The sequence below is a fragment of the Abrus precatorius genome, unplaced genomic scaffold, assembly GCF_003935025.1.
Source record: "Abrus precatorius isolate BTA unplaced genomic scaffold, Abrus_2018 Scaffold3, whole genome shotgun sequence".
NCBI classification, from domain to species: Eukaryota; Viridiplantae; Streptophyta; class Magnoliopsida; order Fabales; family Fabaceae; genus Abrus; species Abrus precatorius.
In genome coordinates, this window is record NW_020874373.1 from 15,241,809 (window position 1) to 15,263,168 (window position 21,360).

The following is a 21,360-nucleotide window of genomic DNA, read 5'->3' on the forward strand; positions in this document are numbered from 1 at the left end:
AAATATAATAAATATTTATCTTTTAATTTTTTTACTATACTTAGTTTTTTAAACTCAACTCTTAAAAGTTATAGTTAGTATTTCTGTATTTTATATTTTTATCTTTTATCATATATTAATAAATAAATAAATAATTCATATTAATATTTTTATTATATATTAACTCTATAGAATATTTAAAATTGACAAATTTTTTTATAAAAAAGGAAAAATTAACTATAGTTGGGATATAAAATAACACAGAATATAATTTACTTAAATATATAAGGTTTTTAATTTCTTAAAATATTATAATTTTTCTAAATAAAGTTATTAATTTTATTTTGTTAATATTTAGTCTCTTTAGTTAATATTTATTTAAATCTAAACTTTGTAATTATAAATTATATTTTAACTCTTATAAGAGTATTCTTTTTATGTTTTAGTCCTTTTCTTCTAATATTATCAACATGTTTATAAATGATAAGGTTTACTCAAAAAATATTTGCTTGTATAGGATCAAATTGTAATTTTTTTGTAAAGACATGTGTGTATAAAATTTAATTTATTTACATCTAAATACTTATATTACTTAATAATTTTTTTTTATAAAATGCAAGAATAATCAATCTAAATTTATAATGTTGGATTGATTTCTTTCTCTCATAATATATATATATATATATATATATATATATATATATATATATATATATATATATATGTAAAAGTTAGGATCTATTGATACATGTTTTAAATTTGAACACTTACACTCCTTAATAAATTTTTATATAATGCATAAGTATGTTGTCCAAAATTTGGTATTTATTTATATTTTAAACTACAATATTTGTTAAAATAAAGTAATGCAATGGAATATCGGTTCATTTTGTTTTTTTTTATGTTATTTTATAAAGTTGATCCACTTGAGAATGATTTAACAAAATTAAATTTTAATTTTAAAATAATTAATGTCATTTTGGTCTAATTAACTGTGTGTGTTAAAAGAGAATAAAATTAAAAAATTCTTATTTTAATTTTAGTCTACTTAATTTTATGGTTTGTATTTTTTTAAGACAATTCAAATTTTAAATATCTCAATGCATGATTTAAAAACTCATATTATTCATTAAACATACTAAAGTTTAATCCAAGCACAATGGTAAAAAATCACCAGATTTAAATGCTAAGGTTAAAAAAAATAAAAACAATTCAAAATCTAAAATATTATTTTTGGATGTAACAGCATATGGGGTAAGTTTATATACAGAAAGAAAGAAAAAATGTACTTATGAGAACTTTATTTATGTTTTTTGTGAACGATTTTTTTGGGAAGAAGAAGAGGCATTAAATTTTGTGTCAATCTCAAAATTCATACTTTCTTTGTAAACCAACTAGTATTGCATTGGATATGTTAATTAACCATTGATGAAAAAATAATGTTTATCAATTTTTTTAATTGAGAGAGGAAAAAGACAAAGTTGAGATAAGGAAGAAAATATAGTTTTAACTTTTTATGCATTTTTAGCTTAAGCAAATTTTTTGACTTTAAGTGAAATCACTTTTTTACTTAAGTAAATTTAAACTATAAATTGTAGTTCATGCAAAAAATTACAAAAAATCCAATCCCACCACGTGTGTCTTACAATATTCAGTAAACTTTTATAGAAGTTAAGGTTACAAAATAATGACTAAAACAATTATACGTAGACTCTTCTTAACTTTTAAACTTTTCTAAATTATTTTATTTTGTTTGATATTGCAAGGACGAAGTGTAAGCAGTTATATATTGAAAACTTCATTCTTTTTATTTGGGGTGGTTTAATAATGAAAGACAAAAGAAAAAAAGAAAAAATATATATAGAACAAGTAAATAATATATATATATATATATATGTAAATAATATTTAAAGAAATATAATGTGATTAATAAAAAAAAAATCTATTTGAATTATGTTTAAGAGTAAGATGACCAATTTTTACTAATAAATGTCTTATTTTGTTTGTAAAAATACATGCTTTTAAAATTTAAAAATAAGATTTTAAATTAAGATTTAATTAAAAAGACATAAAAAAATAATACGTAAAAAATTTCTCTTGTTTAAAATAATTAGTGAAAACATTCTTGTTTAAAAATTAGCACTTGCAAATTATATATAGCAGTATATTTTATGATTAAGTTGAGAGTTTTTTTTATATTTAAAAGTATATATTTCAATGTTTATTTTAAAAATTATTTAAAAATTTTCTACATTAATGTTAATTAATATTTTCAATATTAGCAAAAAATTAATATTTTCAGTAATGGTTATTCCAAATTATAAAATTAATTTTAATATTGCTTATTTTAAAATTCAGATGGCCTAATTAAAATTAAATAAGATATTTTTATTGATTTTTTAAAGTTCAACACATTTAAATTTTAAATTCTCATTTAAAGATACGTATTTATATCACGCAATTTATATATCTCCTACGTCTGTTTTATTTAATATGTTAACTTATAAAAATGAATTAAATTTAAGATTAGTATTTCAATATATATATATATATATATATATATAAATTAAAATTATTAATTTACTCTAAAGTTAAAAAAAAATCTTATTCAGTCAATTTTTATCATTGAATAAGTGAAAATAAAAATTCAATTAAAGTTCTTGACGAAGGTTAGTTTTATATATATATATATATATATATATATATATATATATGTATATATATAAATTTTTCTATAATTGTGATGGAGATATAAGGATGAAAGATAAATATGAGGTAAAATAAGTGTTATTACATAGATACATAATAATGGACTCTTATATAAATGATTCAATCTACACTTAATTTTTAAAACACTATTATAAAGTAAAAGACAACTTAATATGTTAATATGGTTTAGTGATTATAAATATTATTAAGTTTTAAAAATAAGTAATTATTTATAAGATGATTTATGAGGCTAGATGATTTGAAAGCAAATTATAAGAAATTAACTACTTATAAAAAATTATGTAGCAACTATTTATCTTAAATTAATAATATGAGTAAGATAAAGTATAAAAGCAAAAAGTTGATCAATGAAGCAAATTTATCCTAAAAGAGTAAGATCAAACTTAAAAGTGGGAAAGTCTTATTTTTATACTTTAGAAAGCAAATTTAAACTTTATAAAAAATAAATAACAGTTATCATTATATATGTCAGTTCTACATTAGAGGATACTTTAGAAAGACTCTAAAAATTAGAGTAAATATAATAAATAATGTCTTTTGAATAGTGAGTTGTAATAAAGAAAATTAGTTCTTTTATGCTTCCTAAAAATGAAATGCTCACAAAACTCTAACTTATTAATATAATGTAATGTTTAGTAAGAAAACCTTGCTTACCTAGGAGATGCATGCCTTTTTCACTTATATGATCGAGGCAAATGTGTCATAATTTGGTGATGTCAAAATTAGACAATAAAAAAGATATGATTGTTGAACTTATCATGATAGAACTTTGCAAGATATACAAGCTACCAATGTTGTTGACTTTCATCAAAATAAGGGCATCTTTTGATACCTTTAAAACTCCACTGTTAGCTAAGTATTTACCCAAGAAACTCAAAGGTGCCAATAGAAATTAAGTTACATTTTAAGTTTGGAACAAAACAAACTTTAGTCAATGCATACTATCATGAGATTTGATTTGAATTGTACCACTTCCAGCAATCTTACATCAAGCATCATTATCCATTAAGACAAATCCACTATCAATAAGTTCAAAAGTGGCAAATAAGTCCTTATAAGGACACACATGAAAAGTACATCTGTAGTAAATAATTCATTTGAAGTTACTCCTTTTTCTCAAAACTAATAATAGATTATCGTCATAATTAGTTTCACCAATATTAGTCTTGACAAGTTAGTGATGTTTCTTTTTTCTTCCTTTCCTTGCTTTTTCTTTTCTTCAAGATAAAACAATAAGAAATGTTATGTTTCATTTCTTATAATAGCGACAAGTTTTGTTGGTTTTGTAGCCTCTAAGTTTGAACCTAAACTTTTTGAAACTTATATTCTTTAGAATGAATTTCAAGATCAAATATTTTTAGATAATAAATTTAATTTCACATTTTTAAAGGATAATGTACATTTTGACCATATAATATTATTTCTTTGAAATATTTCTAGGTAGATGGTAAGGAGATAATCAACAAAAACAACTTTATCTTCATCGTTAATCAAAATTTTAATATTTGTTAAATCTATAATTATAGAATTAAACTTATTAAGATGAGATTTAATAAGAGTACCTATAGCCATACAGATAGTATACAAGTGCTCTTTAAGGCAAAAATTGTTTGCAAGACTTTTCGTTATACATAAAGATTCCAATTTAGTCCATAACGCTGCAACAATAGTTTCACTAGCTACTTCATGAAGAACCTCCTTAGACAAGCAAAATTGAATAGTCAAAAGCACTTTCTCATCCAACTCGTCTCATTGCTCATCAATCATGAAAGCTAGTTTCTTTGACTTCTCATCCAAAGTTTTCTTTAATTTATTCTAAGTAAGAATGACTCTCGTTTGGATTCGCCAAATGGTAAAACTAATTTTTTCATCAAACTTCTCCATGTTAAACTTAATAACCGTCAGATATGATAAATTCTTAATTGTATAAGTGCTCTGATACCACTTATTAAGGTATATGTACTATGTTAAAGCACGAGATTAAAATCAATTGAAGAATTACAAGAACTAAAGTAAAATGATAGCAATATAATTTCACTAAGAAGAGCGAGTATAAAAATCCTCTTTCAATGATGAGGATAAAAACAAAAAACAAAAATCTCTAAAAAAAAAAGAAATAAAGATGGATAATGAATTGATGATATAAAAACTAATAACTCAACTCCTAATTATATAAAATATAAATGAATTAAAACTAATAAATAAATTAGAGGTTAATATGCAATTAAAGTTAACACTGTTAGTTTCATTAGTAGAAAATAAAATAAAATTTAAACTATATGTCGAACAATACTTTTTGTCAACTAAAGATATTTTTTTATTGTTTTGAAGTTAACTAGGTTTTTTAGATTTCAAAAGTTTTTAAGAAAACATATTCAACCATTTTCTCTTATTTTCTTATTCCTAACTTTATTTTTGTTAAAAAATATCAATAAGACTTTTGAGCTTTGCAACAATAAAAGGTTAGTTGTCGCAATGATAACTTCTTATGTTATAGAAATTAAAATATTATGAGGAATAACATCAAACAAATAGCACTCATACCACCTATTCATAGTCTTTTAAATTTTAATGCAAATAATTTCTACTTGTTCCAAGCTTTATAAAATTGTAATGACACTTAATAAGAACTAGTTTTTAAGAAATGTAAGTTTATTCTTACATAAGCTAGTTTTTATCTATGATCAACTTTATGTTACATTTTTAAGGTGAAAAGTAAAAAAGTATTAATATGTGACAAGGATTGTAATTTATTAAATATCAATATATAAAGATATATGGAAGTATTTTAACTATTGAATTGAGACGATGCTTATAATAATTTCATCCTTTGATTGTATTTTTTTTTTATCTATCTTTACAAACGAGATTTAAAAAATAATGACTATTATTATTTATCTTGCATATGATAAGTGTGGCACAATAGTATTATGCAAAATAAAATCTATTAAGTTAATCATTTCTATTGCTAATACTTCATTGTTAGAAAAAAAAAGGTATATATTTTAAAATAAAACATGATAATAAGTTAGATTAGGATAATTTAAAATATAATTTGAACTTATTATCGTAAAAAATAAAATAAACAAATAATAATAATAATAATAAATGAATAAGTGATATTAGTTAGTTAAAATAATAATAATAATAATAATAATAATAATAATAATAGAAATAATAGTACTATTTAAGATAAAATAATTAAATAACTTTAGTTTAAATAAGGCTTTAGTTTTTAAAAAATTACAATGTTTTTATTTAATATTTCATTCTATTTTATCTTTAAAATAAATCTCCAAAAAAGTTATTGTTTTATACCATATTTCTTAATGCTTTATTACGTAACATTTAACTCATAGTATGACATAGAGTTGGCGTAACGTTTTCCTTTTCATTCCTTTATATTTCTAAATTTCAATTCATGCGTTGTGATTTTATAATCTAAAAATTTATTTAAAAACGTAAATTTATTTAAAAAAAATAAAAGGATGGAGCAAATTGAAAAATCACAAATTTTAGAGACTAAAACTTAATTTAAACCAATAAATTTTTATAATTAAACAATAAAATTAAATCTACTTATTTTTATCTTAAAAATAAAAAATTTAAAAATAAATTATAAACCAATTTAATTTAATTTTAATCAAAATTGTTTTATTTTAAACTTTTTTATTCAAAATAAAAATTAAAAAACTCCCGAATACTTTATATAAGATGTAATTCAATCCAAAATCAATTTAAATTAAATTAGATCACCAAATTAAATTTGTTTCCATAATGAATCCGGATGGATATGAAAATAAAAGAAAAAACAATAAAATTGAATCGGATAAGCTTTCTCTTATAAAAGGGTTTAATCGACTGCATGATTGACAAATAAACGATTATATTCTAATTTGTTTTTGGGTGGAAATAAAGCACCTAATTTGCTTATACCGAAGAGGCGCAAGCGCAAGTAAGCAACCTTTTCTTATCTATAAATACCATCTTCCATAAATCTTTCTTCACTCTCTCTCCCTGTCACTCTAAAACCCCAAACAACACGGACTTGGCGGCGACCCTTCTCTCTCTCTCTCTTTCTCTCTCTCAATTCGATCATGGCACCTGTTGCTCCTTCTGACAGTATCCTTTTTCTTCCAAACACTGCTCTTTGTGTTTCTGCGTTGCTCATTACATCAAGTTTCTATCTTTTTTTTTTTTTTTTTAAATTCTCCAATGCTATGCTTGTACATCTTTTGCTACATGTGGGTTTTCTCCCTTCATCTGATTGCACTTGTGTGTATAATTCATTGATAAGGAAGAGTTTCTATGCCTGCTATCTATAATCTCACTTACGCATCGCTGGTTTTAAGACGTGTAGTTCATAACTGAAACCTAGTGCTTAATTGCTCAAAAGTCAAAACCCTCTTATTATGTGCATATATATAAATTTTCTTTTAAATTCTTTATTAGTTTTGTGATTGGGAATAGTTTTTTCTGTTGAAAGTGAATGATTTTCCTTGATCATACTCTTCAGAAGCTACAGATTTACTGCAGAATTTGTCCCTGGATTCTGAGTCCAAGAGTATTGGAGTTGCTGAGCCTGCCAAGAAGGTACTCTTCATCTTATTGCTTCATGTTTTTCTGATGGTTTGTAAAGTAGTTAAAAAGGTGGAGTGGAATGCTTGGCATTGTACAATGTTAACTGGTTATTGTTGTCTATTTGAGTGTAGAATGGACCTGTTTTTTCCAATGATGCTGCTAAGGGAATGGCCAAGCCGTTTAATCCGAATCCATGTTTTGTTCCAAATGGATACCCTTCTACTGCATACTATTATGGAGGTAAGGTAAGCTGTCATGGCTTTTGAATATGCGTGTGTGTGTGTGTGTGTGATTGATTACACAAAGTGATGCAAACACTGTGAATTAAATATTTGAATGGCTTGCATTATTCGTTTGGGAAATTGGCATGATGTTGATTGTTTTTTCAGGTTACGAAGGGCAAGGCGATTGGAATATTTATTCCAGATATATGAACCTTGATGGAGGGATGGCTCAAGTAAGTACCTTGTTCTCTGATTTCCAGACTTGTGATGATTGTATTTCTTTTTTATGCTATCAGTAAATATCATTTATCAAATTGTATGAAAGTTTATTTGTTTGATTTAACGACAGGGGGTTTATGCGGATGGCTGCTCTTATATGTACCATCAAGGTTATGGTTACACACCATATGCAGCGTATGCACAGCCCAATTCCTCTTCTCCAACCATTCCACAGGATGGCCAGCTCTATGGGCTGCAACAGTACCAGTATCCTTGTTCTTATTACAAATCTCCTGCTTCTGCTGATGTATCGTTTACTCCAAACAAAATCAGTGCTCCACATGGAGAAATATCAACTACAGTTGATGCTGATCACCTTCCTTCCTCAAATGTTATGAATAAAGGAAACGCTGTTAGCATGAACAATGGTGATTTTCCAAATGACAACGGGTTAAAGGGATATTTAACAAGTTCCCAGTCCACATCTTTGAATACAAATGATTCTTATCTAGGGACTAGCTTGCCAGCTTATTCTCCTCTGCCAGGATATCAAGGTCCTAGAACGAGTACTCATGGTACACAGTCGACAGTCCCTTCAGACGTGTCATTAGTTTCTGATAGACAGTCAAAACATGGAGCCAAGTTTGGATTATCTTCACCAGTGGTGCCTTTCAAAGATTTTACATCTCAAAAGAATCAAAGGCATCCTCAGTCACTTCCACAATTTACGGTATGTTAGATTGGTCACCCCTTTTTGTGAATGCGATTGCCCATGCAGACTAAGAGAGCTTGGAATAATTGATTTCTTGTTTTTTCTCCCTTGACACCATAAAAATCTTTAATCTAAACTTGTATGCTGTAGATTCTTAATTGAATGTGTATATATAGGTTTCAACAAGTTTTACGTTGGTTGTTAAGAGCTGAACATAACCCTCCTTCTTTACCTGGGTTTAGGTCTGGCAATGAGACCATAGATTGAGTTTTAATTGAATGTGTTCAAGCAAATTAATTCTATGTTCATGGACCAACTTGCCATTTATTTTATTTTTGTCATATCTGTTAGGGCAAGCCTGTAATGGTTCTCATGACCTAGAGCCTAGAGGTCAAAAGATCAATCCTGGAAATAGTCTCTCTACTTGTGGTAGTGAGGCTGGGTACATCTATCCTCCCTAAATCTCACTAGGTGGGATCTGGTAGCCTTGTGCACTAGGTTGCCCCTTGTAATTCTTATTAGTATTGCTGTTGTGATACGTTTTAATCATTTTTGCATTATATTTGACATCTATCCTCTCTTTCTCTGAGTATTAGTTCAACATCGTTGTTTGTGTGTGCAGAATCAATTCAAATTTAACTTAAATATGATTTGTTAATTGCAGAACTTCAATAGTTCCAGACATCCATCTGGACCAGAACTGGTTTCCGGATACATGAACGGGATGTATCCAAGCAGCAGAATGTACAATCAATATGGAAATCCATTTAGGGCTAATCCTCGTTTTGGATCTGCTGCATATGGATCTAGAACAGGCTCTGTTAATAACAAGCTTAATGCTACAAGTGATGGCTGGGGTGCTAACCATTTTAAAAAAAATATGGACGGTTTCAGTGAGCTAAATAAAGGACCCAGAGCTGCCAAGAGTTCTGACAACAGAAATATCAAAAGTCTTGGACCTGTCACATTATTACTCAAAGGACAGAACCTTCCAGCAAAGAGCGACAAAAAGGAAGTTTCTCTGGTTCCCAATAAGGAACAGTACACTGGGGAAGATTTTTCTGAGAATCATTTTGATGCAAAATTTTTTGTCATCAAATCCTATAGCGAGGATGATATTCATAAAAGCGTAAAATATAGTGTTTGGGCTAGCACCCCTAACGGCAATAAAAAGTTGGATGCAGCATATCATGAAGCCAAGGAGAAGCCTGGTGGCTGTCCCATATTTTTGTTATTTTCGGTTAGTATCATATGCAGCATTTAATTGGTAAATTCTTAGATTTTTGTGGTTTCTCTAATCTGCTTGTTTTGTCATTCATGTTTTGCTACAGGTGAACACTAGTGGGCAATTTGTTGGCTTAGCAGAGATGGTGGGTCCTGTTGATTTTGGTAAAACTGTAGAGTATTGGCAGCAGGACAGGTGGACTGGTTGCTTTTCTGTGAAGTGGCATGTCATAAAGGATATTCCAAATAGTGCATTGAGGCACATCACACTAGAGAACAATGAAAACAAACCTGTAACAAATAGTAGGGATACTCAGGAGGTATTTCCTTAGTGGTTTAATTCATTATACCTCATGAACCCCTCTCTTCCTTTCAGCTTGAACCTTATATATGTCCTTCTGCAGGTTAAATTTGAGAAGGGTATTCAAATTGTCAAAATTTTCAAGGAGCATTCGAGCAAAACATGCATCTTGGATGATTTTGGGTTTTATGAGGCTCGTGAAAAGGCGACTCAGGAGAAAAAATCTAATGAACAGCAGGTAAAATACTTGCCTTTACATCAGGTACTACAAGTTGAACATTTAACATGTTGCCCTAAATTTTTCAGTGCTGCCTTTTATTAATTTCCTCCTACATGTCAGCTAAATCGAGGATCATGTCATTGATTAAACCTTATTAATATTTTGTTCAAAACAGGTCAGTAAGCCCAGTGATTTAACAATTGGGACAGTCACATTACCTAAGTCTCTTGATTCGACCTTGATGAATGAATCAGCTACTCCAAGTTCAACAGAAGGAAGAATGAATGCGGAAGGGCTTTTAGAAGGGAATGGATCGACTACAGTACTTGAAAACTCTTCTAATAGCTGTTAAACCAGTGACAATCATTTGCTTATTTTTGTTTGTTTTTTTCCCCTATTCCTTTAGTCAGGTAGTAATGGTGGTGTTTTTTGAGTTTCAAGTTATCCCTGCTTATTTGATCTTAGTTTGGAGCGGAGTATCTGATTTAGGCTCTTTTTTTTTTTTTTGTTGGTCTCGTTTAATAAGATGTGCCTGGTTTAGTCATAGATATGGTAAGTCAAAAGAACTTTAAACTAAATATTTATATTTTGCATTATATATAGTAAAGAATTTTTAAGCTTTGCTATGATGTTAATGAATCAATTTTGATACTAATTTCAATTTGGTTAATGAGTTTCTTTCCTTTAGTATTTCCCTACAATATTTTACGGTAATTTTCCCCTAGAAACAAACCACTAGAATACCAGGTTTTTTTAAGCCACATTCAAGCAACAAAGTTATGCTTACAATGTGTATCCATTTCGATCTTTGTGATCAGTTTCGTGCTTCCAACTGATGAGCATATCTGTTCCAAAATCGACTAGTTGGCTTGGTTAGTCGAGTGGAACATGTAAAAATGAAATGTTGAAAACTAAAGTGTCACCTAAAGTCCTTTAGGAGGGAGAGATAAAGTGTTAGATTCAAAAATGTCTTTAGAAAAGTTTGTAATCTGGATGATTAAAAATATAAAACGAAAAATTAGTGATACAAATTAAATTTATTAAAATATATATTAATAATTTGATGTATATCTAAAATATTTACATATGACAGTCACTTTTTATATAAAAAATACAAAAAGGTTAAAAAGTATTAAAATTTTAAAATTTAGTTAATCTAAATTTTAAAATGTCGAATAGATCTTAAAAAGTTATATTAAATATATATAATTTATATAAATTAAAGTTCTACATTAAAAGTTATGTCTTTTTAAAATTTATGACTTTAAAGATAATATAATTAAAATTTTTTTATTTGAAAACTGAAGTAAAAAGTAATGTTTTAAATTTTTTTTATTTGAAAACTAAGATAAAAAGTAGTGCTTTAAAAAAATCTATTTTTTTATGGTTCTTTTATAAAATAATTTTATATATGTCATACTAGTCGTTCATAATTTAGTTTGATTCAACTTGTTCATTACAAACTTTAATTTTACTTTTAATAACATCAACAAATTTAAGTTTTATCTAATTTAAACTTGACCTTTTAATTTAATTTTGTTAAATGAACATGAAATTGTCATTTAAATTAATGAGTTTTTCTTAATTAACTCTAGTTGTATTTCACCTTCTCAACTAAATGGTTTTATTTTTTTTTTACCCTAAAAAAAATACCTTTTAAAAAGCCTATTGTTGTGGATATTAAAAATTCGCGTAATTCATAGTTTAGAAAGGAGATAATTGTTGGTAATTATTGGTTCTACAATTTTGAATGAACTAAGTGTAAAATGTTTCCTGCCATGTTTGGAAGAAAAAGAACAACAAAGCAAAAAAAGTCTAGGGCGAGTTTTCAATCTATGCTGCTGACAATGAAAAAATGACACAGATTGGAAGAGGAAGAGAGGTGAAGGAAGAGTGACTATTTACTCATTTGTTATTCATTATTCAACTATAGCTTGTTATTACCTAAGAAATTTACTTGAAAATAATTAAATCTTAACCATTCATTTATTATTAAAATCAGCTTTGATTATGTAACATTAGCCACACATAAGCCTTGTTCTGTCATCATATTTAATTGTTCTAATCTTTTTAAAGGACAAACCCACAATTGAAACAGGCCTTAACGCGAGAGGGGTAAAAAAGTAAATTCATGTTATATTTTCACTTCCAAACATTAATGTACCTTATTTGTTTCTAATGTGTTGGATTTAATTACCAATTCAACAAAGTAAATTTAGTTACTTGAAAGAAATGAGTGGTCTTTCCCCAGCAGTAGCCGAAAAGAAGAAAAAAGTCCAGTAAAAATAAAAAAGCCAAAATGGATAACAAGGAAGATTTGTGGCAGTGCTGAGTTGCATTTCTTGTCCTTTTAGGAATTATTGAATTGACCCATTCAAGAGAAAGCAGATATTCATTGCCCGTTCGGACTTCTACAATCAAAACTAGACTTGAAAACATGAAGTCTCCCATTTTAGAGTAAGCAAAAAGCCAACAAAAATTGCACTTTTATCCAAAATAAAAATCCAAAGACACAGTTGTGTGCAGTTAAGGGTGAGCCTTAGCAACAACATGCTCATCACTAGTCTGTGTGGAAGCTGTTAAAGGAGCTTCTTTCCAACTCTCGATGGCTTCTTTTCTTTCTTTATCTCTTCCCAAACTAAACTTAATAAAGGCCTCATCAACAGCTAATACCTCTATAGCCACTCTTCCCACTGCTGAGTCACTCAATGAGAAATTTGGTAGAAAAGGCATCAAGTTCTTGGAGTCTGATAACATTCCCATTGTTGAGATGACAGTGAGAGATGGTAGCTCCTTGAGCCTAAGGATACCTGATGCTCATGTAACATCTTACAAACCAAAAGTTTATTGGAAAGATGACGGCTACCAGGAGGTTCTTTACACAATTCCTGCAACTGAAACTGGCCTTTACAAAGCCAAAGGTGGTGTTGGTTTGGTCATGAATGAAGTACTTCAACCTGGAGCCAAAGGGTTACTCCCTCCCACTCTAGAGTGGACTGTAAATGATGTTGACTCTGATGCCATAGATGCTCTTCAGGTACCCTTTTGCTGCTATATGCTTCTCAATTATCAGTTACCTTATCATTTATCACAACACAACCAAAGAATCAGGTGCGTTTGGATACACAATTTATTTAAATGTTTGTTTAATAAACTAATTTTAAACAATACGATGAAACTGATTAAAATAAGATAAAAACAATTTATTTTGATAAAATATATCCCAAGAGACACCTAGTCTTCTTTTCACTGCGAAACACTGAAACTTGGCTTTTCTTTTTTGTTGCTTTCTTCTATTCTCTTACCCTGCAGGTTGAATTGAGCTGCACTAGTAAATTTTTTGACATCACTTACATTGTGACACTCTATCCAGTGAGCATGGCCACAGCAGTTATTATTAAGAACAAAGCCCCCAAGCCTGTCACTCTAAACAATGCTATACTAAGCCATTTTAGATCTAAGAAAAGAGGAGGGACAGGAATTAAAGGTCTCAGAAGCTGCTCATTCTGCTCACACCCTCCTCTCTCTTCTCCTTTTCAAATCTTGACTCCATCAGAAGCAATGATATATGAGCCTCGTAGATGGTGTTCTTTTGGTGCTGAACCTGACGTGAAGCCTGGGACGTGGACTCAGCAAGGTTTGTCTCTTACCCTTCTTGAGAATAAGATGAGTAGAGTATATGCTGTACCTCCAGACCAAAGATCAAAGGCATTTTTTCACTCTACACCTTCCAAGTATGAAACCATTGACCAGGTTGGTTAGAATGATTTACACTAAGGACTCTTAGCTTTGCACTTCAAATTTTCATGTATCATATTTAGTGAAGGCTTTTATACAATAGTTGTTGGTTTTTTCAGGGACGTGAGATTTTCTTCAGAGTGATAAGAATGGGTTTTGAGGATATTTATGTATGCAGCCCTGGTTCCTTGTACGAGAAATATGGAAAGGACTACTTCATCTGCACTGGGCCAGCTTCACTTTTGGTGCCTGTGACTGTGAATCCGGGTGAAGAATGGAGAGGAGCACAAGTCATTGAGCATGATAACTTGACATGATTTATTTATTTATTTTTCTGGGGTAGAATTTGTATTGTTCTTCCCTAAACTACACGTATATTTTGTTTATTTGATTTATGTCTAATAGTCAAATACTATATCAATAAAAGAGCTTACATAATGCTTGAACATTTTTCCTTTAATTGCACTTCGGTGCCATATGATGAAAATTTCTTCTCCTACTGCCTTTTAGACTTAAATTTATGCTTCAAGTGAAACAAAACTTGTTATTAGAGCAAGAAGAACAGGGTTGAAGTTGGCATCTTCTATCTCCCTCAGCTTATAGCTTAAAACCAATGCCAGTAAATGTGTCAACGTACTGCTGTTAACTGCCGATTGAATAAAGATTCAATCAAAATTAAGCTTTAAATATCCAAATGATTCTTCAAAAAATGGATTAAATCTTAATTATATATCATAGTTTAAACATCGAAGATCATGTTGCATAATAGAAGAAGTTGATGACTAAAATTCAATCATATTGTTTTGTTAACTTTTGCCATTTCAATGTGTAGATAAAATCAAATCCTTGAAGATATAGTGGAAATGTTTTGTTTTTAGTATTAAAGCTGAATTGCTATAGTCAAATGAGGGCTGGTCAGTTGGCCTATTATCACTTAATAATGTCTGAATGAGTAGATTCTATGAAGAGCTATAGATTTTATTCCCCAGCTCATTTATATGATTGTTTTGACTTGATATTGAAAAAGGGCCTGTGGACAAAAAGTTGTCAATGCCACCATATTCTTCCTAATTAAATTAGAAAAAAAAAGAATAGAATTAAAATTTTACTCATTAAAAAATTTATAATTTTTTAATTTGATTCTTTATTTTTAAATTTTTTAAATGAAGTTTTCATTAAAATAATAATAGTATTATTTTTTAAAAAATTTCAATTCTCAATCGATCTATTTAAGTATGACATTTTTATTTAGTTTGCAATATGGAGTACTAAATAAAAAATCATAATATTTAAAGGAATCAAATAGAAAAATAAATAAATAAAAGAAGCATTTGATAATGAAATATTTTATGAAGATATTACTGAAAAAAATTTAAATTGAGATATCAAATAAAAAAATTAATAACTCTTAGATTGAGAATACAAAAATTAAACAATTCTCCGATCACTTAGAGTAGTAAGAAAAATGATATTTAAGAAATATAAATATTCAATAGACTTTTAAGAGAAATATATTTTGTACAATATTATATATATAAAATTGTTGTATGAATACTGCAAACTTACTTCTAATGATTATATATATATATATATATATATAAAGAGAGTGAGAAAGAAGTTGTGATAATATAAAAAAAATTGTTGTATGAATATTGCAGACTTACTTCTAATGACTACACTCAGCCAAGATTTAAGTAACAGCCACTCAACAAATAAATCACTACATATCCTTACGAGTTATTATACGCATAGATTTTTGTATTTCACTTGAATACATAATTAATATTTATGTAATAGCAAATATTTGAAATTTATTTATAAAAAGTAACATATATTTTAAAATTATTACACAGCGATATTATAAACCATTATACTAATTTTTCTATCAACTTATACAACATTAAATTTGTATAGCTTTAATATTCATATTTCTTGAATTTGAATTTGTTCTAACTCAATCACAAAAAACTATTTCGTAGGATAAAGATTGTCTAAATTTTTATAAGCTTTACTTTGATAATAGTTAACTTGGCATAGTCGATGATAAGTTTAATTTATGCAGTTTGATATTCGAAACTCACTCAACTTGGCATTGTGGTTGTACCATTCATGATTTGGAAGAAATAAATCACGATAGAAACGGAACATGGGTGAAATTCGTTCATTTGAATACATGATAAAAGATGGAGAAAGAATTCTTCAAGGTATGAGAAAAAAGGATTTCTTCACTTGTACTGAGATCTTTTATAAAAAAAGTGACATTACACGTACATAACCTATCCTTTTTATTGTTCATTTAATTATATAATTTTTAAATAATATTTTAGTCCTTATATAAAATTTAATTAATTATTTTATAATTCAATATAAATAAAAAAAATTGTAAATTAGTCTTTATATAAAATTTAATTTTATTTAAGTTCTATCCCTGTGATGAATTATAATGATATGAATTTCTTTCCTATTTAGTTTTAGTTAATGTGCTTTAATATATATATATATATATATATATATATATATATATTATAAATATAAGTTAAATAAAAAGTTTAAATCTAATTTTTAGATTTACATTAGTGTGAGAAGATCTATGAAAAGTTCAGATCGAGTGTATATATATATTATCTATTAAAACATCATCAAGTATGTCAAAATCAATAAAATAAACTATAAAGAATTATAACAACAATGGAGTGACATTTTTATCTAACTCTTGTTACAAATTCTAATATCAAATACCTTTATTAATGGTATATGGAACATTGTTTTACAGTTAACAATTTTAGAACATAGACATGCAAGTATTTGAGCACTTTGTTTTGTTTACATTAAGTGATAATGTAGAAAAATGCATTGAGTTGTGTTAACATTTGCTATGACATGTGTTCAATAACAGGATCATTACTTTCAATGTTAATTGTCTTCTTGTATTATGGGAGACACCTTTTGAAAATATCAATAAAATTAAATGGAGACTAGTTAACTTATGTTGGGAGATTAAAATATATAACATGTGATTTTGAAGAAGGGTTCTCGTAAGAATTATTGGAGTTCTAAAAGATTATGGTTCAAAGGCAATGTACAAGTCTTCTATCACAAGTCATGAATTCATCTTAAGGGAAGATTGGTGAAGAAGTATGATTATGAACAAGCTATAGAAATTGCTAAAACTACTATGAGTATTTTTGCCTAAGAGCTGAAAGTTTATATTGTGCATGTAGGGGACAAGTTTCACTTTGTTCAATTGACTCCTAATGAAGATAAATATGATGTATTAATGGAATAAGAATGTGATGGTAATGCAATACAGAAGGAAGATGTAGTGAGAGAAAGAGAACATGATGATGATTATAAATGAAGATGGATATAATAGATGAAAAATATTTTGATGAAGATAACACATAAGACATTAATTAAAGTGACAATGAAGATCTTGAATATGATGGATACTAGTTATAATACTAAAAAGAGCATGCACCAAATAAAATACCAAGTTATAGTAAACAAAATTTATGAATTAGAAATTAGTGAAGCTAGGGATATTGATTTAGGGTACACTAGTAATGAACTTTTTTCTAAAAATGAAGGAAGTGATGGTGAGGGTTGTGCATTTACTATTAGTAGTATAATCCTTTTAAAATATGTAATAGCTTCAAGTTCAAGCTTAGCATTGAGTTTAATTCGATAAGGTAGTTTAAGGAGGCAATTAAAGAGTACTTATGGAAAATTTGATGGGGATTGGAATTAAAATAGAATGACAAAGAAGGGTTGTGTTTAGTGAAAAATATTCACAGACAATATTTGTGAATAAAATTAGATGTTCATTAACATATAGATTGAATACTATGAAAGATAAGCACGCTTGCGGGAGAACATACAAGGAGAAGATTGCAAATTTCAAATAGGTTGTAGGCAAATTGGTTAAACAAATGTCTTTAATAAAGATAATTAAGAACACAAAGGAAGACTATTATACTAATATTTTTATAACTAAAGCTTTATAGATAAGAAGACTGTCAAAAGAGAAATTTAAAAGATAATTGTACCTAACAATTAATAAATTATGGAAATACAATGTAGAAATAAGAAGAACAGATTGTGGGTGAAGCATGCTACTATTGATTGAAACACTACCAATGGCAAAAAGTATTATTTCCCATTGGTTTTGCAATAATAACAAGATGTGGTAGTGGAAATAATCCCAAGTTCTAGCAAAAAAACTACAATTAAAGTTGTAGTAGCTCCTTTTTTTAAAAAAAATTCAAAAAAAGAAAGTCAAATACTAGTAGAAGTAGGGGAACTTCAATTGTATGAGACCATTTAATTAAATTACCTAAATGCTAAAGATCTAATTGCATTTTATAAATATTGTAAGAAATCACATTCTTGTGACATTAAAATATATTAAACTTCCACTATGTTGAACCACCTTAAAGTTTATCCTAAATATTATTATGCTATCAATCATGGCCTATTGAATTTGTCATTAGTTTTAAAAATGGATAAGATAATGATCTAGTTATTGCAAGTCAAAGATTTAATTTTGAAGCATATAAGATGGTGTTGACTATATTTGTCATGTTAGATGAATAACCTTTCAAAATAGTTGATGGTGAGGATTTTAAGTTTTTATATAGGAAATTACAATCATAGTTTACAGGTACAGGGACTATTTTAGTTTATAAATAGATGAGAAAGATAGGTTGAAAGGTTTGTTTAGATATGATTGTATTAGGATTTTCTTCACCACAAATTGTCAAGCATCTATACAAAATTTAAAGTAATTGACTCTTACTATTGATTCTATAAATAATGAATAAAAAATATCATAAAAGAGTTATAAGTTTCTAATAGTATCCAACCACAAAAGAGAGGCCATAAATAGGCAAGTTAAGGAAGTGTTAAGAAATGCAATCTTAGGAATATATTCATAATCACTGTAGATAATGCATCATCAAATGATGCGGTTTGACATATTTGAGAGAAATTGAATAGTTTAAAATGTTTAATTCTAAATGGCCAAAATTTTCACATAAAATATTGTGTCTATATTTTAAGTCTAAGTGTCAATGATGGTTTGAAAGACATACATAACTCTATTACAAGCATTTATAATGCAGTAAAGTGTGTGAGATCTTCACCTCAAAGACTTGCCAATTTAAGGATTGTATTAAGTTTTCTAGAATTTTAGCTCAAAAGTTAATATGTTTTGATGTTCTATAAAATAGAGTTCAACTTACATAATGCTTGATGTTATGGAAAAGTTTCAAACAATATTTGAAAAGCTTGAATTTGATGATTCAAGTTATGAAAACTACTTTCAGGGCTGGTTGGTCCTCCTAATTCTATAGATTGAGACAACACATGTAATTGTAAAATTTCTTTCAAGTTACCAAAAATTTTTCATCTTCCTTACATGACATTATTCATATAGCATTATACCAATTATCATTGGTTTGTTTTGAACTTAGATGGATTGTAATCAATATTAGTCCTGTTTAAGTCATCTAGGGTGAGAAATGAAAAAAAAAATGATAAGTATTAAATTTTTTTGCTAAATAACAATTAACTTTTGTATTTTGGTGTCATTCTTGACACCAACTTCTTTATTTTTGTTTTATTTTTTATTCAATTTGTTTTAAAAGAATTATACTCTAGATTAAAGATCAATTTATCTAGAATATATAGTTATTATGTCAAAGCCAATCAACAACACTACAATCATCTCATGATCTACAATTGTTGTTAGGTTACAAAATATGCTATATAAATTTTTTTTTATTTTTTTTAAGTTCTCATTCTTTTAATCTTTTATTACTCTTTTGTTAGTATTGTATAATTCTTATTGTTAAACTTCTTATTAAAAATAGTATTTTTGCATATCGTGAGGACACAAGTTCTCACAAACCTTAAAAAGTAGTAACATTTACTTTATTTTGATATTTATATATTTTCTTTTAGATTTTTTTCTTTTTTCATATAAAGTTTCATTGTTAACTACTAAAATTTAAATGTTTACTTTTCAATTATTTATTATAATTTTTTAATTTAATTTTTTTAAAATAGATTAAATTATTTATTTATTTTTGTTCAGGAATCTAATTTTAATGGTTTGTTATTGCCTTATTGAAAGTGACAGCAAATAAATATATTTCAATATTTTATTATTCTTGTTCTCATGCTAATTTTTAAGTCATATTTTTGAATAATGTAATGTACTTTTATACTTATAAAACTCTCATTGGACAATTTATATAGAATTCTGTTATTAATTTATCATGAACTATATAAGATAAAAAATACAATTAAGTAGTGTAAATGTTCCACCGTAGAATTGAAAAGATCATTTGCATCATACAATTATGTTTGCCTAGGAATTTAAATTTACTATTTGAATTTTTTTTTTTTTAAATTTTGCTAATTCTGAATGTTGATAAATTGATGTCATACTAGGTTTTTTTTTTTTTTTTTTCTTGAACAAGGCATATATGAAATTTAATAGTCCCTTTTTATTACAATTAAAATTTTAAAAGGTCTAATAGTGGGGTCAGCAAGGTAGGTTAGAGAGGAGAAAGGGTGGTGCAGACAGGAGTGGGAGTGTGGGCACTGGAGGAAGGAATATGAAAAAGAAGAAAGAAAAAGAATGGGAAAGAGAGGTGGGGGAGAAGAGTAATGTGGATAAAGAAATGAAAGTAGGGAAGAGAGGAGTGGTATAGATGGGATGTGAGAAAGAGAAAGAGATGACAAAAAAGCAAGAGTGTGGGAGAAAGAAAAAAAGTGGTGGTATAAGGAAGCAAAAGGGGAGGGAGTAAAGTTGAGAGAAAGAAGAGGGTCAAACTAGAGAAGAGGTGCCAAAAAAAGATTTATAAAAAGAAAAAAGAATGAAGAAAAAAGACTTATAAAATAAATTTTAAAATTTATTTATAAATCTTAATTTTAAATAAAAATAATAAATAATATGACATGTCACATAGAGTATTAAGCTGACTAACTCAATACTTAATAAAAAGAGAATTAATAGTAAAAACTAAATTCTAAATTTTTAAATTTTTAAGAACTCAATCTTAAAAAAAAAATTTACAGACTTATTACAAAATGACCTACATTTATATGAACAAAAATCATATTTAAGTCTTTATAAAATTATATGAAAACTTTTGATGTACATAATCAGCCTTAATTTTATCGAACATAATGGTGAAAAGATCCAATCAAATTCAGAATTCACATCTCCACTTCACTAATAGGTAAATTCAGTCTAACAGTTCCCAAAAATTTTCCAGGAAAACAAATCCACATTGAAGATACTCAATGGAACATAACATATCGCCTACTATACTGACTTTTCCAACAGTATTGGAATTAACTACTACTTTCACAAAGCATACCTAAAATTCTCTTAATTCTCAAGATGTACATGTTAATGAGAATG

At 27.4% G+C, this 21,360-nt stretch overlaps 2 protein-coding genes across 4 annotated transcripts; both read left to right on the forward strand.

The window, feature by feature from the left end:
• The first annotated feature begins 6,663 nt into the window (after nt 1-6,663).
• Nucleotides 6,664-10,838, forward strand: LOC113862020 (YTH domain-containing protein ECT2-like). 3 transcript variants are annotated; one of them, XM_027495171.1, is made up of 9 exons: nt 6,664-6,831; nt 7,226-7,302; nt 7,422-7,530; nt 7,680-7,747; nt 7,864-8,463; nt 9,110-9,685; nt 9,777-9,989; nt 10,074-10,208; nt 10,366-10,838. In XM_027495171.1, the coding sequence occupies exons 1-9, from the start codon at nt 6,807-6,809 to the stop codon at nt 10,540-10,542; spliced, it is 1,980 nt and encodes a 659-aa protein (XP_027350972.1). In that variant the 5' UTR covers nt 6,664-6,806; the 3' UTR covers nt 10,543-10,838. The 3 variants fall into 3 exon arrangements, with proteins under 3 accessions (XP_027350972.1, XP_027350971.1, XP_027350973.1); XM_027495170.1 differs by having other exon boundaries at nt 10,074-10,232; nt 10,366-10,819; XM_027495172.1 differs by having other exon boundaries at nt 10,356-10,510.
• A 1,714-nt stretch (nt 10,839-12,552) lies between these two features.
• Nucleotides 12,553-14,424, forward strand: LOC113862922 (photosynthetic NDH subunit of subcomplex B 2, chloroplastic). The gene is made up of 3 exons (XM_027496219.1): nt 12,553-13,227; nt 13,503-13,943; nt 14,048-14,424. The coding sequence occupies exons 1-3, from the start codon at nt 12,796-12,798 to the stop codon at nt 14,243-14,245; spliced, it is 1,071 nt and encodes a 356-aa protein (XP_027352020.1). The 5' UTR covers nt 12,553-12,795; the 3' UTR covers nt 14,246-14,424.
• The last annotated feature ends 6,936 nt before the right edge of the window (nt 14,425-21,360 follow it).